Genomic DNA, 21931 nt, shown 5'->3' with positions numbered 1-21931 from the left:
TGTTTATTCGCTTAATACTCGACATTTAAAGCACATCAGCTTTTTGTTTTTCTTTATTTAAATTTACGATGCCGGTACAGAAAGATGCAAAAAGCACATCCTAGCAGCATATGATTAACGGAGTTGTTTTCTTGATGATATTACATCACCATTTACTATCAGGCAGGTTCAGAGAAGATGGAGAGATGGGAGGAAAAAAGGAATCAAAACATTCAATGGAAATTTTATAAAAGAACACAAGTCTATAATGCACAGACATTAAAGTCAGATCCTTGAATTGTTACAACTTCATTCAATCTGTGAGAAAAAAGCAATTCCTTTGACAAAAGGTGTCCTCTGCTATTTGATTGGCTGCCTTTATGTTGCTAAACTATTTGTATTTGTAACGTTGTCTTTGTTATGAATCTGGTCCTCGGCTGTTTTCTGATGTTCTTGCTTTGGCTTTAAGTACTTTTGTGCTAATAAAACAGGAGAGAAAAGAAAGAGCGTGATGAAAAGACACGAGAGAAGAGATGAAGGTGTGTGTGCGCGCGTGTGTGTGTGTGTGTGTGTGTGTGTGTGAGAGAGAGAGAGAGAGAGTAGTCCCTCACGGCAGAGGATCCCCTGCTCTTTCATATCTCACCAAGCGTGACTAACTCCTGGCTTTACTCTGACACACACACACACACACACACACACACACACACACACACACACACACACACATACACACAGACATGTACTAGGATGCTGAATCTGCTTCCGATCTTGTCACGTTTCTCTGACTATGCAAGACTGGCTGGCACACTAACACACGACAGCAACAGTGTGCGTGCATGCATGTGTGTGTGTGTGTGTGTGTGTGTGTGTGAGTCTTCAGCAGGCTATTTGCAGGCACATGTTTTTTGTGCCATAGGAAAAATGAAACGCCAAATACTGCATTGTGGATTATGGCTGGCTAGGTGTGTATGTGTGTGCGTGTGCGTGTGTGTGTGCATGTTTTACCCCATCCCGGTTTAAATTTACTCCATCCCAGCAAGCAGTTCAAGTATGTATGCAGCAAGGGGCGGAGGGGCAACACAACACACACGTCGTTTGGTTTTGTACGGAATCAGCTGATATTGTTCTGCCCCCGTTCTCTCTCTCTGCCCCCACAACAACCCCCCTCTCTCTCACAGACACGACACTTCCGCTTTAAGTTCTTCCGTTCAAAGTTTAGTCAGTTCATGAGAACACTTTTTTTTTGAAAAAATGAATTTAAACTTGAAAAGAAATGATAAGAAAGAAGACAAAGACAGAAGAAATAATGATTATAATAATTATTATTAAATTTTGATATTAATTTTCAAATCAAAGGAAGGCCAGTTCAGGCCAGTATATAGCCAATATTATCCAGCCAACATAACATAACTGTTACTAACATTTCTAATCAGACATTTTTTCTAATCGGACATTAGTCTTCTAAGGCGATGATCAACAACAATAGAACAGAACACTGATGGGATAGTTGATGAAATGAGCACTCTACACCTATGGAAGCACTGTAATTAGAAACTTCCACCTAGAATAGTCATATTTATGTATAGTGTGTAGTATGTATTGTTTTGATTTTTATGAAAATTGAAAAAACAGTGCTTTTCTTTGAAAAATAAAGACATTTCATTTCCCCAAATTTAAATTTTTATATATATATATTTATGCTTGCGGCTAGCCTGACCAAGGGAAGCCAGCTGCGCTTTAATGATTCATAAGTCTCGCTCTGATGAGTTTGGAAAACACCACGCGTCGATCTAATCGCACAGGTGGAAAGTATTTGTGATCGAGTATATCTTATACTCCAGGACTTAAAATTGTGACTTGTTTTGACCTCTCCGTGTCAAATCTGCATTATGATGCAAATGACCTCTCAGTAAATCTCTGGTGTATCTCACCATGAATACCCAAGTGTTCGTATGCAGCCAAATAATCTCAGTCTTAATCATATTTCACACAATACACTTTCTTTTGGAGTGAAGTGTCCCTTTAAAGACAAGCTGTGAGTCCATTACCGGACATGAGGAACTACATTATACTTTGATGGGTTGTTTTGCGAGGGCTCTATATCAGCTTATAATTAAACTGTTATCTTGATCTTGATGAAATCAGAAAATGTGTCTCCAAGTCTTAAAAATCATCCGTGAACTCATCGGCTTCTCGTTATCAGCGAGAAGCCGACAGGTTCATATTAAAATGCCGAAAAAAAATGAAAGAAGGTAAATGATTTTACCCCAGAGTCACCTTATCAGTGTCCGTCCTAGAGGAGGCATTACCATTCCCTTGGTCCCTCCCCCCTCGGCTCCACTTACCTCTCCACTGTATTCTCTCCGGTAAAGCAGAAAGAAACATCAAATGTCATTTTTTTATCCAAAAAAATGTAGAGGGAGCGAGGGAGTGTGCATGGGAATGGGCTAGGAGACGAAGGGAGAGGAAACAGCAAGGGGCACAACGAAGGTATCGAGAGAGATGAGGAGGAGAGAAAGAAACAGTCAATTCCCCCGAGGCACGATAAGTCTCCTGCTCGCGGTCCTCGTGCAGTTTTTTTTAAGTCAAAGTGTGTGTGTTTTTGTGTGCGAGTGTGTGTGTTTTTGTGTGCGAGTGTGTGTGTTTTTGTGTGCGAGTGTGTGTGTGTTTGTATGTGAGTGTCGGATGTACAGAACAGGAAGCTCAGGAAACAATTACTGCCACGCTGGGTGTACACCTGGTGTACGCCATGTGCTCACACACACACAACAACTCTCTCTGCTCTCTGCAGCTCCACCCTTTTTGATCTCTTTTTCAGCCTCACCACACGAGCTCTGCTTCTGAACTAACTCCGTTTCTTCTCCTGTCTTTTTTTCTTCCTACTTCTTTCCTACCTTCCTAAACCTCGTCGTCCCATCCATCTCTCTCCCTCTTGTCTTTTTTTTTTGTTTCCTCCTATCCTTTTGACCATCATGCGTCCGCCTCCGCCTTTTCTCTCTATAGAAGTACCGGTATCAAGAAGAGGAAGGGGCGTCGCCAGGTGCCCCAAAAGTCCACCCACACCCCTGCCACCTGCACCAAATGGGAGTAGCCAGAAAGCTGAGGGATGGAGGGACTCTGGGGAGGGAAGGAGGGACTTTGGGGAGGGAAGGAGGGACTCTGGGGAGGGATGGAGGGACCTTGGGGAGGGACGGAGGGACTCTGGGGAGGGATGGAGGGACCTTGGGGAGGGAAGGAGGGACCTTGGGGAGGGATGGAGGGACCTTGGGGAGGGAAGGAGGGACCTTGGGGAGGGAAGGAGGGACTCTGGGGAGGGATGGAGGGACCTTGGGGAGGGACGGAGGGACTCTGGGGAGGGATGGAGGGACCTTGGGGAGGGACGGAGGGACCTTGGGGAGGGAAGGAGGGACTCTGGGGAGGGAAGGAGGGACCTTGGGGAGGGACGGAGGGACCTTGGGGAGGGAAGGAGGGACTCTGGGGAGGGAAGGAGGGACCTTGGGGAGGGACGGGGGGATCTTAAGGGAAGGGTGTACCTGGAGGAGAGAGGGAGGGGGCGTCGGCACCACGGAGAGAGACAGGGAACGATCGCTGGGGAGGGACGGATCTCTCGGTTGCCGTGGAGACCTGCTGAGGGGGGCGGAGCTGGTTCAGGTGGCTGAGCGGCAGCTGAACCAGATTCAACGCGTCCACGGATACGTCAGTCACACACACGTCACGCCTCCTCAGGTAACTCAGGCTTTTGGCAATGTCAACCAGGATGCCAGACACACACACACACACACACACACACACACACACACATTAAACTGACACATTGTCAATCAGCTCCCTGTCACATCTGCCTGTCTCTGTTGACGAAGAACACATGCATGGCTCAGGGCTCCATGTTACATCACGTTACCCCGAGAAAGGATGTCTGTCTGTCTGTCTGTCTGTCTTTCTGTCTGTCTTTCTGTCTGTCTGTCTGTCTTTCTGTCTGTCTGTCTGTCTGTCAACCCAAATCTCAAAATAACTTTGTCGAGGACCCAGATGTTACTGATGTTCTGTGAAAGCTTCTGATTATGTTTATGTTTTCACTCAAAGGCCCAATGGATCATTTCTGTGCTCTTATTTTTGGAGGTGTATTTGTTGCACCCTTAACATGAACTGTTCAGAAACACGTCGTTCTTCTGTTTTGCAACTTTTATTTTACAAGTTCCCGGTTAAAGCGAGCGTACGTTGTGTTGTCTTCAGCCTGCTTAGCTCACCTGCCCTTCACACGCCCCTCTCTTAAAGAGACAGCGCCCCTCTCTTAAAGAGAGAGAGCCCCTCTCTTAAAGAGACAGTGCCCCTATCTTAAAGAGACAGTCCCCCTCTCTTAAAGAGACAGCGCCCCGATCTTAAAGAGACAGTGCTCTGTTCCAAAGAGACAACAAGCACTTTCCTCCCTTCAAAGTTAGTATGTGGACATGTGATCAGAGCTTTCAAATATAGGAACAACATATGAATTACCGTAAAACACACATTTAAAGTAAATTATAAGAAATGGACAACATATTTCAGGGTGCTAAGGTTAACAAAATATTGTAATCGTAAACAACCTTTGACCAGTACCAGAAGAAGACAACGTGTTTCTCGTTCTTGGTTTGTTGTGTCCAGTGTTTCTGTGAATAACTTTTGGGAGAGATATCATCATCCAAATCTCAAGTTTAAATTTTAATCTAAAAACTAATCCAGTGGCGTCAGAAACAAAGCGGATGACTTCACAGTGTTGGTCAAGGAGGCAGGAGGCAAGCAGAAGCAAGGAGACCAGTTTCAGACTTGAGATGGCTCTCTTTTGAAAGTACTTAATAGTCAAGGATACTGGCCTAAATATTCGTCCATGCACAGAGCTCCTTTTCTTTATGCCAGGAGAATACTTTCGGGGAGCTGTGTCATGAAGGGATTCAGTCGAATCCTGGCCCCATTTATTTATTTTTTAGTAATGAGGCCCATTACTATCTCTGTTCTGCACTCGGTATGTGTCGGTCTGCCTCTCTCTTTGTGTCTCTTTCTTCTTCTTTGTCCGCCTCTATCTCCCCCAAACACACTCGTCATATTAGCACAGCGTAGCCGGGTAATCTTTTTTATTTGGGTTGATTGGCTGTATCTGTCTGCAGATTAGTGCTTACATCACTGTACTGCTCTGAAAACACACACACACACACATGCACGTGTACACACCTTTAAAAATCCACGATCAGTCAAACTCTACATATAATCCTTTATTTTAATTGTAGGTTTGAGTGGAGTTTGGTAAATCATAATTATGCCTTGTTTGGGATCGACCCATAATCCATTAAAATTAGAAGAAAATGCAATGTTATGGCCGTGGTGATCGAAGGGCCATTAGCTCAGTGGTCTTTTTTTACTTAATTATGTAATTCTTTCAAGAAAAAAAACATAACCACTTGAGGTTTGACAGTGATATTAAAAACAGATGACAGACATATAAAATATGATTTTAAATGGCTCAGGATTCTTCTGCTTCTTTGATTTCTGTCATGTCCTATGATTCTTCTCTTGTATCACCCATCCACTAAAACAGCCTTATTTCTAAAAATTCTGGCATGAGTGATCATCAGGCGTTGTATTATTTTCATAAAATCATCTCTTGCGTTGCCAGCAGTAGAGCGAGTGTGTGTGTGTGCATGTGTGTGTGTGTGTTTTGGGGTGAGTTACGGCAGCCTGCTCAGAGCTGAGGAGTGTGTGTGTGTGTTGGTTTGAAGTCATTATACATTGTCGTTCTTCTGTCTCTGAGTCAAAAGCCTCGGCCATAACTGAAGAGTACGTCACAGTGGTGGAGAGACGCTGGTGTGTAGCTCCACCTTGTGGTTGGACACCACCTTCCCATCGCCTCCGATCCAACAACATTCCCCTGAGTTCACGTGTGGCGTTGATACCGATGGAAGGACTTTGTTACCTTCGCATTGAAAATGCGGAAGGTAATGTTTTGATCGCCTTGTATTTATTTATTTGTATGTGTGTTTGCGTGTTATTCGCATAAGTCAAAAAGTATTAAACCGAATCGCATGAAATTTGGTGGGATGATTGGTTATTATCCGGCGGCCATTTGATTAGATTTTGGGATCAATCGAGTCAAAGGTCAAGGTCAAGGTCATGAAAAGGTGAAACATCTTCTTTTTACCTTAGCACGGTCAATTTTTATCCAATTGGCATGCAACTAATGCCAAAATGTTCATAATTCAATGCCCAATATTGTGATATATATACCCAGTGCCCATTCTAGTTTGTTTATGCTGCCAGTCATCCATCCATGCAGCTCATTGATCTCTGTTGTACAGAACAGTTCAGTGTAAGAGGTCCCACTTGCTTGATGGTCATGAGGTCACGGAGGTTTCGATATCCTCGCCCAGACCATCGTCATCGTCATCTTCATCATCGTCACCCCTCTGTATTTAAACAGATGTGTTTCAGCTGCTCATCACCTCGATGACATAATCTGTGAGCGTGTGTGTTGCTGCTGGCGTAGGAGAGTATTTCAGGTTATTTTGAGAACTCCTCCCTCTCAAATGGTGTGTGTTTGTGTGTGTTTGTGTGTGAATGTGTGTGTGAAAACACAGGTGCTGGTATCTGGCTTGCTTCTGCATGACAGATGGACCTGCCACCTTGGTCTCCCCATGTGCATGTTCCTTTATCTCTCTCTCTCTCTCTCTCACACACACGTTACCGTAATTTATCTTAAGTGCACACATGTGTTACTTCTCACCACATCGTATTAATAATGTATGCACATGTGCAGTATGAAACAACAACAGTGTACTAAGGACTTATTTTCTTCTCCTTCATTTACAGTCAATATACAGTATATTAGTAAATCTGCATATTTTAGTTTAATAGACGAATGCACCTAAAAACACCTGAAATATAGAGTTGGTTATTAGCGTATGGACACACGCTATGGACATACACACTGTGTGTTTTGTGTCATACGGCTGCATTGTTTCCCTTTTCTTTGTAAAAAAAAAATGAATAAATATATTATAAATGAATATCTCAGGCTGCCACTTCTGCACATAATCAGGCTGCAGTACACCTTACACACTCGTGTGCCCCAGCACACGTGTGTGCGTGTGTATATGTGTGTGTGTGTGTGTGTTGCACCCTGCTGAGCTTTGTCTGTGCATCGTAGGTAGAATCACCCGAGGCTCCCTTTCATGAGGAGGCGTGGCCTCACCCAGAGGGAGGCGGGCTAAACGAAGTCCCAGCTCCGCCTTTCTCCTCCCTCTATTCGCACGGCCGCTCCTACTACCAGGTAACCCCGCCTCCGAGCCCGTCGCATGCGTTTCACGACTTCGCGACGCTTCACGACTCGTCTAAAGTTCAGGTCACATGAGCATGAAGTGATTTATTTTATTCGTTTCGTGTGTTTCGCGAGACACTTTTGCAGATTTCTCTCCCGCGGGAATTGTTGTTATTGTTGTTGTTGTCAACTCGCTTCAAGAAAATAACGTTCAAGTGTTTCCCTGTGGCATTTTAACGTCAATAAATAGGTCATAAAACAGACAACCTCGAGGGGAAACTCGTCCTCGATGCAAATGGGGCTAAAGTGCCAGAGGTCTTGTTAGCAGATGGTGTGAGGGATGAAAGCTGCAGGGGAAATCATCTTCATAACATCTTTATATTCGTATGAAAAGAGACTGAAGGGGAGGCAGTCAGGAAGGAATGTTCTCTTCAAGAAGCTTTCATTTAGAGAAACTGTAGCATTAATGAAGTATATCTGCAACTTATCCTTTGTTTATGCTCTTCTTGCCTATTATTTATTTTCAGTCATATGCAGATTTTGCTCATTGTGCTGACATTTAAAAATAGGTAAGCCATGTTAGGGCTGGGCGATATGGAGAAACATCAAATATCACAATATATTTGACGAAATACTTTGATATATATCAATATTATAGGCATATTGTAAGGTTTATCACTGGTGCTTGTCAGTGTTTACACAATGGGCATTTTTGATCATCTGAATAAACAACAGCCATGACATGACTTTACTGCACTGCAGCCTTTATAGCACTTATGCTACATTATGGTATTACGATATTCAACATCAAGAAGATAACTGGTCTCATGTCACAATATTAATATAATATTTACATATTGCCCAACCCGACATGGAGCATCTTTAAAAGACCTTGTAGTGGCCATTTGTCCGATAATTCAAAAACAAACATAAATCAAATTGCTCAATAGGCCTATACCCAGGTGCATGCTGGTCCTGTACCTGCCTACTCCTACATAATGTATAACCACAGGTAACTAGAGAACAAATGAACAGTCAAAAGATTAAATATATCTAAACAACAACAAAATTAACTAAAAACTATCACAAGAAAAAGCTATTATAATATATTAAAATGCCTAACCTAAATAGGCAAACATATATAAATATATATATATATTTTAAATTATATATATATCAATATATATAGATATCCTTTTTATATATATATATATACATAAATATATATATATATAAAATTATATATATATACATCTTTTTTTATTTATGAATATATATATATAAATATATATATATATACATATATATATCAATATATATATATATTTATATATATATATACATATATATATATATATATATATATATGATTGTCTGATGGGACAGTTTATGTCCACATATTCTGACATGGATGTGATTATTACACAAGGAAAAAGCTCTGTGAGTGATCTCGTCTTACTTTGAAACGATGAAACCCACCCTCTCATTGGCTGTGCCTGATTGTGCCAAGTCGTCTGTTGGAGTGTATATTCAAGGATTATATAAGTGAACACCAGTGGGAAGAGAACTGAGACGGTTTCCTCTTCCATCTCCTCTGGTTGTATAAGTTTATATAGTGTTTTATTGAGACTACATCACTTAGATGTAGTCGCAGTTTGTAACCTGCAGGAGGCAGTAGAGGCAGAAGAATAACCATCATGCACAAATCAAGATATGACTGAACTAAATGAATCAAATTGTTTAACAGCATGCACTATTACTGATTTTTTAAAATAGTTCTGGTAAAGAGGCTCAATAAATGACATAAGCAGAATTTATTGTTTCCGGTATTGACACATGCGTTACACAGTTTACGGGCGACTGAAGAAGAAATGCAGCCGACACTGCAGCAGGATAAGTGACTCCACCAAACACAATTTATATCTGCTGCAGAGACTGAAGGAGGAGGAACAGTAAAAACTAAAAATATAAAAAAAGCAACTCGCTGTCTTTCTGTAACACACGGACAGTAAAGCACACACGGACCACTCGGAGACCGCCGTGGCTCTTACTGAAGTCATTTAGCTAATGTAGATAATTAGGAAGGAAAGACCATACACTCAAAAAAAATGATTCAAGCCCTTCTTAGAGGTGACACATTTAAATATTGTTTGATACATTTAAATAAATCAATTACAAAAATAGATATTTATATTTAATGGGTGTAACACAAAATGTAGGAATACTTTCATTTATTAGATTTATTTAGGTTAGATGGTGCGCATGTCAACTCAAAATAAATGTGTTTCATTGAGGACTACCCTTTGCGCATGCGCCAGCTGAAAATCAGTTGTTTACAAGGTGAAGACACTTTCAGGGCTCTATGGTGGTGTAGTGGCTAGCACTGTTGCCTCAAAGCTAGAGGTCCGTGGGTTCAATTCCCAGTCGGGGCGTTCCATCTTTGTGGAGTTTGCATATTTTTTTAGTTAGTTAGTTTATATTTTGAGTTGGACAAACACAAATTAATTTAATTCAATGAATATCGTTATTTTATTTTAGATGTATTTGATACATATGAGTTGGACTAACTTAATTACATTTTATTGCACTGATGTGCTAAATTTGAGTTGGAGTTGCATATAATTATTGGATGGAAAACCTGCCAACACTTTAATTGAGTTCATCCAATGAGTCATTTCTTTGAGTGGGAGTGGCGAGAAATGGGATCAAGAGAGAATTACAGGCAGAGACACAGAGACGGAGGGCAGATTAGTCACATGACTCCTCCTCAGTAAATCTTGTTTTCCTCCTGCTGATACAGGAATATAAATGAAGAGTTATAAAGACATTTAGTCTGCATTAACTGTGATGTGGAACAGGTGTACATGGACTGCCTCCAGCTACATGTGCGTTCAACAATCTCTCGGGTTTTTTCTCTTCTTCTCGACTTTAATTATCTTGAAAACATTTTTTTTAAAAACATGGTTAGGATTATTTTTCCACGTTTATGGAGAGATGTGGGTTGCACTGTTGGACTTGAACCCATGCTGTAGATCCCGCAGGTGTTTTAATGTTTACTAAAACATGGAACTAGCGTGAGCTAACCCTTGATCATTTTGTAAGTTAATTCAACTTAAATTTGCTTTATAAATTTGCATTCAATTGACTTTCAAAATTAAGTTTACTGGACTTCTTAAAATGAGGTTGACTTAACTTGGAAAATTGAATGTAGGTAATTCATACAATAAATAGCTTTTCTTATTCCATGCAATATATGTATGCAAAATATTGCTTTTATTAAGTAGATCAAGCAGGATATTTTTTATCAGTGTGGGTAACTGAGCAGCTGACAGGTATTTAGATATTTAGAGCTGCAATCACCCTTACAGTACAGAAAAGAAGGCGCAGCATCTATTGCTTTAATGTGTGTGTTCATCTATTTGGAGGAAATACATTTGGAGATGTTTGAACGTGCAATAACAGATATTTTATCCACTTGGGTTCAGCAGGAACTGTCATATTACAATCTGCCTATATGCACCGAGCGGTCACAGAGTACCAGTGTATGTGTATGTGTGTGTATGTGTATGTATGTGTGTGTATTTATGTATGTGTGTGTGTATATGTATATATATGTGTGTGAATATGTATGTATGTGTATGTATATGTATATGTATGTACATGTATATGTATATATGTTTATGTATATATATATATACACTACCGTTCAAAAGTTTGGGGTCACTTAGAATTATTATTATTTTTTCCAAGAAAAGCACTGTTTTTTCAATAAAGATAACATTAATCAAAAATACACACTATACATTGTTAATGTGGTAAATGACTATTCTAGGTGGAAACGTCTGGTTTCTAATGAAATATCTCCATAGGTGTATAGAGGCCCATTTCCATCAACTATCACTCCAGTGTTCTAATGGTACATTGTGTTTGATAATCGCCTTAGAAGACTAATGTCTGATTAGAAAACCCTTGTGCAATTATGTTAGCACAGCTGAAAACAGTTATGCTGGTGATATAAGCTATACAACTGGCCTTCCTTTGAGCTTGAAGTTTGAAGAACAAAATTAATACTTCAAATATTAATCATTATTTCTAACCTTGTCAATGTCTTGACTATATTTTATATTCAATTTTCAATTCATTTGAAAAATAAAAGTGAGTTTGCTGTTTTTTCGTCTACCTGGTGGATGTAAATCCAATATTCACTCTTTTGATCTCCACCAACTCCTAAACGTCTATGTTCACCAGTTGCTTTGTCTGCAGTGTGGCGTGTGAAGCAGGTGTACTTTTATAAAAAGGTGCTGTGAGAGGTGAAAGTGAACTACATCTATGAAGTTGCCGCTGGAAATTGATGTTAATTCTTTTGTGTGTTGGTCAGCGACCCCTGTCGCGTTACACACGGTCATTTGATCCACCGTCGTTATGAAAGTGTGAAAAGAATAACAGCCCATCCCCAAACATGATCTGAGATGGAGAATATCGGATCTTTTGGGATTGAGCCGGTGCTTTGCTTGCTTTGCAGCGCTTTATGTCTATTCCTCTACATCCACAGTATTTACAGGGGAGCTTATAGCTTTTCTTTTATTTTCAATACTTGATATTTTATTCAGGTATTTTTACAGAAGTAGAACCTTCAAAAGTAAGAATGCATAACAATAATAAAACATAGAAATAAATAAAAATAAAGTAAAAATTAACCATGCTTCGGGCCAAGGAGAGCCATAAAGAAACACACAAATCTAAATGTTAAGCAGGAAGATAATTATAAATAAGGAAGCAAAAAAAATCAAAACAACCATGCAACACTTCACCAACGTTGTCAGTCAATCATAAATTCGGTCCAACAAACAGATCTCTAGTACAAAATATATTCAAAGAGTTCTATTCACAGGGTATCTTTAACTTATTTTTAAACTTATATATATTTTGATTGCATCTTGGTGAAACATAGTGCTTTTCTTTTGAAGAGATCTTATAGCTTTTTCAAAATGGTTCTTACCAGAATCTGAGCAGGATCTCTAATGGAAGGTCTGGGGTGGAGCCAACATGGTTAGGAACCACTGGAATAGACCGCAGTCTGGATCTGCATGACGTCGGTTTCTCAGTGTTTCCAGCTGCACCAGCATCCCTTTACTTTAGTTGACAACTCAAAGTTTACGTTTTTTTATCAATGTATTGAGAGTAATGTTAAAGTTTAAGGTGAACTAACACACAGTGAGTTATAGAACATTACGTTGCCTTTTGGTTGGCCACTGAAAAAATGCTTGATTACCAAATATGTTAATACTTCAGGTTCTGCTACTTTAATTTATACAAAATCTTATAAAATTACAGTTGCCGCTAAAATTAGTAGGAATGAAGCCTCAAGTCTGTATCAGGGCACAACATGCATCCCTGCATTCAGGGTAGGACATCTTTTTTAGGGGGACATTTTTTCCCCCACAGACTGAAATCCAGGGGCATTTAAAAATAAATTGGGGGCACTTTTTGAAACTTGTGAAATAACATTTAACCTTTGTTTAAAAATAAAAAATAAACTTATATAGGTGTACAGTATATGAACAATTGTCATGAAAAACAATAAGCCTATCAGGCAGTAGTCTTTTCTAGATTCTTTTCTTCGATATAATTTTATTTTAAACAGAAAACATAAATCAGACAATCATATTAAATGTTATTCTTATTTCTTTGTAGTTATTTATTTGTATGACTTTTCTTTCAACAACTATTAACAATTATAACTTATTTCTTGTTTTTTTATAATATAAAATTATATATATATATATATATATGTATATATTTTTGTGTGTGTGTGTGTGTACCTACCTAGTACAGGCAATACAGATAGGACACACACAACAAAAACAAAATGCTATTAAATTATCGAAATTATGGGGTCATCTCCTCGTGAAACACAGCATTTCTATACTAGTCTATCTATCATAGCCCGGGCCTACCTGTAGGGGATGGAAGGGCAAAGGTGGCTCTCTCAGCAGCTGGTCATTAAATATGCATGATGTGTGCTATTATTTAATTGATCCTGAAATATTAATAGAGCCGGTATTCACTGGCTGACATTTGGACTGCAGACAGAGAGAGAGAGAGAGAGAGAGAGAGAGAGAGGGGCAGGGTTAGTTGTGATGTAGCCAGACTGTCACCGAATTGTCGCTGTCAGCTGGTGTGTCAGTTTATTACCTTCGCATTGAAAATGCGGAAGGTAATGTTTTGATCGCTGTGTATTTATTTGAATGTGTGTTATTCGCATAACAAAAAAAGTTTTAAACCGAATCGCATGAAATTTGGTGGGATGACTGGTTATTATCCGGGGACCATTTGATTAGATTTTGGGATCGATCGGGTCAAAGGTCAAGGTCAAGGTCATGGAAAGGTCCAACTTTTCTTGAATCGCATGAAATTTGATGGGATGATTGGTTATTATCCGGGGACCATTTGATTAGATTGTTGGATCGATCGGGTCAAAGGTCAAGGTCAAGGTCATGGAAAGGTCCAACTTTTCTTGAATTGCATGAAATTTGGTGGGATGACTGGTTATTATCCGGGGACCATTTGATTAGATTTTGGGATCGATCGGGTCAAAGGTCAAGGTCAAGGTCATGAAAAGGTCAAACTTTTCTTGAATCGCATGAAATTTGGTGGGATGATTGGTTATTATCCGGGGACCATTTGATTAGATTTTGGGATCAATCGGGTCAAAGGTCATGGAAAGGTCAACATCTTCTTTTTACCATAGCACGGTCAATTTTTATCCAATTGGCAACTAATACCAAAATGTTCATAATTCACTGCCCAATCTTGTGATATGCGAAGGTATGCGCTCTACCGAGTGCCCATTCTAGTTGTATTTTTTTTGTCATGCCAGCTAACGGCAGACACACACAGGCTGTAGAGAGATTGACTGGCAGCTAATGATATGGTTCCAGTTGTAATTCATGGTCGCTTCTTCCCGTGCCTTCACACCGCGGGCAGCTTGATTGACGTAGTGCTCGCAGTACTTTCTGATGGTTTCTTCAGTGCTGTGTGTTCGGCGTCCGTAAAAAGACAGTAATCACAACACATATGCCTTGTGGCTTGGAGAGAGTTTGTTAACCAGGAAGCATTCATCCCATATTTTACCATAATCAACACAAAGCTTCTTTTTTTTTTAGCCATGCCATCTATTTTTCCAATCGTTTATGACCAAATACCTGCAGAATTTCTGATTTCCATCAGCCTCAGATGGATCTTATACTTTGTGTTGAGTGCTAGTTCGCAAAAGTTAGTCCACACTCAGCAAAGATGTTTCATCAACTTGTTAGTGCGTTGGCGTTGTGAGCATGTGAGCAGTGTTGATGTACAGCCTCAAAGATTCTCATTCGTAAGATGTGTTGCTGACTAGCTCAAATCATAAATATAGTCAACGCCTATTTGCCTTAGCTGGGTTTAGGTCAACTGGATGAAATGTATGTTCTTGATTTGATTGTTTGAAATCCCAACAAGCTATCAAAGGTTAATGGGGGGAATTCTCATTAACCTTGCGGCAAGTCATAATTGATATTTTTCAACATGCAGGTTTTTTGGTTTCCCCAACATGAGAAAAGCTTTGCAAGTTAAAACAGAACAGTGAGTATCTGTAGTGTTTATAGAATTGGATCAGCTTATTCGGTCTGTAGGGGTGTCGTGTTAGTCACAGACGCCTCTTGCAAAGGACAGATAAGTAAGTAAGTAAGTCAAGTTTATTACCTTCGCATTGAAAATGCGGAAGGTTATGTTTTGATCGCCGTGTATTTATTTATTTATTTATTTGTATGCGTGTTCCTCGCATAACTAAAAAAGTATTAAATCGAATCGCATGAAATTTGGTGGGATGATTGGTTATTATCCGGGGACCATTTGATTAGATTTTGGGATCGATCGGGTCAAAGGTCAAGGTCATGAAAAGATCAAAATCATCTTGACTCGCATGACATTTGGTGGGATGATTGGTTATTATCCGGGGACCATTTGATTAGATTTTGGGATCGATTGGGTCAAAGGTCAAGGTCAAGGTCATGAAAAGGTCAACATCTTTTTACCATAGCGCGGTACATTTTTATCCAATTGGCATGCAACTAATGCCAAAATGTTCATAATTCAATGCCCAATATTGTGATATGCGAAGGTATGGGGGGGGGGGGGGGGGGGGGTGCTAGTGACTATTTTTTTTGTTCCGTCCCGATGCGCGCAGACCGGCGTCGGAGCTCTGCAGCGACCGCGATCGACCAATCGATCGGCGTATTGAGCACCCCTGCATTCAAGCATTAAATAGCCGAGAGTTTTTTTCAGCGTGAGAAATGCGATGTGTGGCGGGAGTGCGTGAGTTAAGACCGAGATGCGTGAGTCTCACGCTCAATGCGTGACACTTGAGAGCCCTGAGTTCCCTTGGAAACACAGGAGTCCTCCCAGCCACCTGTGGCTAATCCTCAGAGAGGCTAAGCTAGCTGTGTATGCCTCTCAGACGCACGGGGAACACTGCCGGAAACGTAACTGTTTACTGTGTTCATCTGTTTACTAACTTGTAATTAAGTGTCCGGTCACTCATAAGTGAAGCTAGCTCTAAACCTGGCCGCTCTTACACTTAGCTAGCCTCTGGCTCGGCCTCGCTAGCTTATTAGCCGCATGCTGAAGCCTCTCGGCCTTTATGCTCGATGAAGGATGCTCCTGAGGACACTTGCTGGCCCGGTTGTGTATACTTTCTCCTCTCCTCCCCCCCCCCCCCCTGTCGTCTCTCTATATTCTTTCATCTCAGACGATGCTCAGCAACAGCCTGTTGTTTTCCATTCGAGAGAGTCATGCTCTGTGCGCGCGCGCGGATGTTTGTGTGTCTGTGTGTGTGTGTACGAGAGAGAGTGAGCGAGAGTGTGTGTGTGTGTGTGTGTGTGTGTGTGTGTGTGTGCGTGGGAGAGATGGGTGCTGCAGTGTCCGGAAAACAGCCTCAGGAGACGATCTCTCTACCACACACACACACGAATTTATTTAATGGGCGCACACTCAGTGGCAGAGGGGAGATTGACGGGTCGTCTCCTCGGACTAGAGAGGAGGAGGAGGAGGGAGGGAGGGAGGAAGAGGCGGGGTGGAGAGAGAGAGAGAGAGAGCGAACCCCCTTTAAATAATCAATCCTCGTATCCTGTCGTCGCACCGACCCCCCCCCTCGCCCTCGTCTTCTCTCTGAGGAGAGCAAAGGAAGGAGGCGAAGAGGCTTTTGGACGACCAGAGATGCGGTTGTTGGACGTTTCCCCCGGCGATGAGAAGAAGGGATGATGGAGAAATGGATGGAGGACAAACACACACCTGAAGATGGATTGACGACGTGCGACGATCTCCACGGAGCGACTGGTGCTCCAACTCTGAGAGGACTCGGTCTACCTGCCTCGCACTTTCTCCCTCCTCCTCCTCCAGCTCCTCCTAATCTCGTCATCTGCCAGCTGCTCTCTCATTCCTGAGGGAGCCAAAGAAGACAAAAGGGAGAGAAAAATAAAGAGATAACAACAACAACAACAACAAAAAGGTGAAAATGGAGAAGAGGATTTAACGTGGAAACATAATCTTTTCCGCGGCGACTTATGATGAAGCGCTGGACTTTATTTGACAGCGACACCCTTCAGAGCTTCGGAGGGAGAGAAGAAAAAGAAAAAAGAGAGAGAGAGCCGGCGACAGCGAGGAGAGAATATTAGAGATGGAGCGGGGGAGAAGCGCAGCGTCGTGAACGCTCGCCCGGCGCGTCTGAGGGAAGAGCCGACCGCGGGACACCATGAACTATATCTTCGGCAACAACACCCTGTACCCCCGCAGCGTGAGGGTGGGCGGGTCCTCCGGGGGTCAGGGGGCTTGCCACGGAGTCAAACAGAGGCTGGGGCCCCAGCGGCGCTCCTCCGAGGAGCTCGCACATCCGCGCACCTCCTGCCCCTCCTCCTCCTCCTCCACCTCCTCCTTCCGCTGGCAGCAGCTCCTCACGTTCTTCTCCAGGAGGAGTGCCTTCACGGACTGTATCACCGCCGGCCAGGTAACGCCGGCGCGTCACGCCCAATGTGTGTGTGTGTGGGTGTGTGTGGGTGGGTGGGAGTGTGTGTGTGTGTGTGTGTTTGCTTTACGCTTGAGGGGTGGTAGGGGATCAGGGTGGGAAGCGTGTAACTTAACCTGGGTTTTTGTTGGGTCTGCGTATGTGTGTGTAGGGTGTGTGTGTGTGTAGGGTGTGTGTGTGTGTGTACATGGAGCTGGTTATTCTAGTTTCAGTGTCTGAGCCAAAGCAGGGAGGCAGTCGGGGGGGGGGTATGGGAAGCAGGGAGAGTTTTTTTTAGTTTTTTTAAGTTGAAGTTAAAGCAGCTCTCTGTTGACGGGGTTGAGATTTGTTATAGCGTTGTCGTGGCAACGAGCCTCGGCATATCGTGCGTGCACGAGAGATCCAGAGAGACGGTTTCGTTGCCATGGCAAAGCCATCGCTTTAGCCGCGGCATGTCCTTTAAATATAATGCGGAGGACATTCAAAAAAATACTTGAGCAGGATTCACACTATTTATACAATTCTCCAGGGCGTAGACGACGTAGCTATACGCACACAGCCTATAGAGGTAGTGTGTGTAGAGACCTGTGATTGGTCCGTTTGGGCTGATCCTACACATTGTCGAACAGTAACAGTGAAGACAACAAGTAAATACATTGAAGAAAGTCTCAGGGAATCTTCTCTTTTTCAGTAACACAGGGAGCAAGAATATTTCTACAATCAGCCGTCATCCTACATGAACACGAGGCAAGCAATAGAAATAGCCCTGATGTTGTTATAAGTACATGAATGACTTATTTAAACATCACTTTTGTTGATTCTGTTCTATGCTTTTTGATCCATATAAGCGGTAGATCGATGTCATTTTGATCAGTGTTCACTGCGTAATAAAGGGATGTGCACATAATGTAATTAAAAGCACAGCACGGCCGGATTATGAAGGATGCACCTGTGTGATGCTGCAGGGGTGAGATATGATTATGAACCATAACTCAAAGACTGCCTCATAGCTATAGGGACGGCCATTAACCCCTGTGTCAAGTTTAAATCAAGCATTATAATGACTATTAGCACATGTTGATGTACAATTATGGCACAATTTAAATGCAGTGATAGAATAAGCTTCATTTAAATACTACCTTAAGGGGTGAAATAAAAGTAGAATATTTACACCAATTCATGGGGGAGATGTAGGCTGAAAGAAAGGCCCAGCGTCAAACACATAGGACGCATATCGTGGATGATTGTTAATAATAATGCCTCAAAGTATGCTCTATCTTCCTAAATGCTTTAATCAAAGCAACATTTTTATCGGATATCATCACAATTGCTTATTTTCTGTGCACAGAGACACACGAAGTGTGTTTCATGTCATCAGGTTCCACCTTTTTTTTCTTTTTTTTATGCGCTCTTAAATGCAAAGCTTCTGGAAGAATATTCGGTTTTTTTAAATATTCATACCAAATGCTTATATTTCGGATGCTTGGTGTGACACAGGAGGAGAGGCAGAGGGATAAACATCTCGGCCCATTAGGAGGCGGCTGCTGTGCGCTGATTGCCCGTGACTGAGTGCCACCCCAACATAGAAACGAGAAACACACTCGAGAAACACAATACTTTAAGTCCTGAATTTAATAAAATTGTCTTAAAGACAGATATGTACAGGGTGGTAATTACCTTCGCATTGAAAATGCGGAAGGTTATGTTTTGATCGCCGTGTATTTATTTATTTATTTGTATGCGTGTTACTCGCATAACTCAAAAAGTATTAAACCGAATCGCATGAAATTTGGTGGGATGATTGGTTATTATCCGGGGACCATTTGATTATATTTTGGGATTGATCGGGTCAAAGGTCAAGGTCAAGGTCATGAAAAGGTCAACATCTTCTTTCTACCATAGAATTTGTTATCCAATGCAACTAATGCCAACATGTTCATAATTCAATGCCCAATCTTGTGATATGTGAAGGTATGCGCTCCACCGAGTGCCCGTTCTAGTTCAGTATGAGATTGTGTATTTTTATTAACAGAAGTTTTGGTGGCAGCAAATCAGTTTGTGACTTTTTTATTTACATTTTTTTTATTTTTTAAGTAAGCATTTATCAATCTACGGCTCAACCGTCCATCCAAATGTCGCACAAACTTTAACTGAGGAGTTGGATGCACTCAGATAACCAGTTGGCGGCACTGGTTCTCCAGTCTGGTGCCGTTAAACCATTGCAGGAGGTGCAAAGTGATGACTTCATTTATTTTATTTTATTTAAATTTATTTAACCAGGAAATGCCTCATTGAAATTAATAATCTCAAGAGTGTTCTGGCCAAGACAGCAGCAGAAGAACATTACACAAAGTTTCAGACAATACAAGATAAAACAGTGATAGACAATATAAAAAAATTAAAAACAAATAATAAAAATATATATTTAAAGAGCACCAGTCAAACCGTCTTTTATATCGACAATATAAAAAAATTATTAAAAAAATATAAAAAAATATATTTAAAGAGCACCAGTCAAACCGTCAAGTGAACGATGGAAATAAATTGCATTCATAATTTTTTTTTTAATGCATTCATTCAAGCAACAATGCAGTTTTCTTCAGCCCTTCGTGCCGGATGTTTTGAATGTTTTGTCTCTTGGGTGGAGTGAAAGTATCGATGACGGAGCATTTTAAAGCCACACGCTCGTCATGATTTATTCACAGAGCCTGAATGCATCACACTGTTGCCTTTCACTTTCGTCGATACATTTATCCTCCTCATCTAAGTGTGAAAAAAAAGAAAGATTCAAAACCGTCATAAAAAAAAAAAAACAGGTGGATGGAAAAGCGCTCGTTTCTCTTTTGCCCGACGATGTATCGCCGTCGCGCGGACCGATTGAATACTTTCTGTAAAATGCAGTGTAATGTATCTGGATGTAAAACCTGCATTATTGATCTAAAGTTCCTGAGTTCTCTTCCTCCCCCCGCCCCCCCCCCCCTTCCCCTTGCAGTAATCATGTTGGCCAGTGTTGTCCCAAGGTGTTGCCATATTCCTGTCCAAGGCACTTACTGCATGACTGATGGGCCGGTACACGACACACACACACACACACACACACACATAGAGCTGTTGGCCCCGTTGACGTATGAGAGACTGTTTTTTTTTTTTTTTTTTAACTGGTTGATAGAAGTTTGTTTTGGAACTGCTGTTAGACTAAATCATAAAGACGCGTTACAGACTGTGTGTGCATTTTATTTCACTGTTCAGGGTCACGGTCAGATTATATGTGTGATGCTTGACTCTCAGAGGTCTGGGACATGTTTAGAGTCTGTCGATATTACTTTATCTCACAGGGGAAAGCATTGTACTGCAAACAAACGTCATCCCTGCTGACCACAAGAGTACTGACTCTTTCCCGTGGCTCCATGTTGACTTTCGGCTGTGTAAAAGTTGTTGTGATTGTAGTTTTTTAGGATCCCAAGTGATCGGCAGGCTCCATGACAGGAGGCCGGCCCACCAGGCAGGAGGCATGACGTGAAGTCACAAAGACTCCGGGGAGGAAGCAGAGTTAATAATGTGTGATGGAGAGATGAAAAGTCATCCATAAGTAGAGAGAGGAGAGGAGAGAGGTGCTCAGTGTATCCTAAAACCTCCCCCAGCAGCCTATCAGCCTATAGCAGCATCTCTAGGGGCGGGACCAGGTGAACCTGATTCAGCCCTAACTATAAGACTATTAAAGAGGAACGTCTAAAGTCTACTTTTAAATGTGGTGACTGTATCCAATGTTGACCCAACTGTTTCCCATTGTTTTGGTTGTGGATACACACACACACACACACACATGGTGGCCCTTTCTCCCTCTCCCCTAGCCCCCCCCCCCCACCTTGTCTCTGTTTTATTGATGAGCGCTACGGAGGTATGAAAGTCATCTTGGCTCTTTTCGGGCCTCTAAGAGCTTTAAAGATGTGTTTAGTGGTCACAGGAAATGGGAGTAGAGAGGGATGGACAGAGCTGGAGCGAGGGAGCGATAGATATAGAGAGAGAGAATAACAAGGAGACAATTAGTGGTTCATCGGGACTGTGAGAGAAACCCGATAGCTTATTAGCTCAAAGTGGGCGATGTGAATGTATCATACGCATTTCCCTAATGTATCCATCAACATAAAGAGCATACGTCAAGTCAGCGGAGAGACTTACAATGTGATGTGGCAGTTAATCGAATATTTTAGCAAGATTGGATATGAGGAATATTAATAGTTTCATTATCAGAGGCAGTAAGTACCGTAACTTTTACCGCAGTTTGTTCGTTGTTCCCACAATGCAACGGAAAGGTTTGGAAAAGTGTTAAAATAAATGAAATACACTATTTAATTTAATTCAGTTTATTTTGTATAGCCCAGTATCACAAATTACAAATTTGCCTCAGTGCGCTTTACAATCTGTACACTTATATGACATCCCTGACCTTTGACCTCACATCAGATCAGGAACAACTCCCACCGGTCAAAAGTTTTAGAACAATTCCCCCATTTTTTTCCAGTTTTTATTGAAACGTAAGAAGCTCAAGTGAATAACCTGAAATGGTACAAAAGGTAAGCGGCAAACTGCCAGAGGAGGAATTAAAAAGTTTAGGTTACAAAAAACTGCAAAAT

At 41.5% G+C, this 21931-nt stretch overlaps 1 protein-coding gene across 5 annotated transcripts in view; it reads left to right on the top strand.

Moving 5' to 3' along the window:
* The window catches only part of dlg1a (discs large MAGUK scaffold protein 1a), a 111463-nt gene that overhangs the window by 25802 nt on the left and 63730 nt on the right, over positions 1-21931 (top strand). The window contains exon 1 of one of the 5 annotated variants that reach the window (XM_056414205.1): positions 16428-17300. The exons of the other annotated variants lie outside the window; for them this stretch is intronic. Within the exon in view, the coding sequence (XP_056270180.1) occupies positions 17049-17300 (252 nt within the window). The 5' untranslated portion in view covers positions 16428-17048. Of the gene's footprint in view, positions 1-16427; positions 17301-21931 lie in introns of those variants that run through there. 5 annotated transcript variants of the gene reach the window in all.

Source organism: Pseudoliparis swirei, chromosome 5 (genome assembly GCF_029220125.1).
Source record: "Pseudoliparis swirei isolate HS2019 ecotype Mariana Trench chromosome 5, NWPU_hadal_v1, whole genome shotgun sequence".
Lineage (NCBI taxonomy): Eukaryota > Metazoa > Chordata > Actinopteri > Perciformes > Liparidae > Pseudoliparis > Pseudoliparis swirei.
This window is presented reverse-complemented; position numbering and strand designations above follow the sequence as displayed.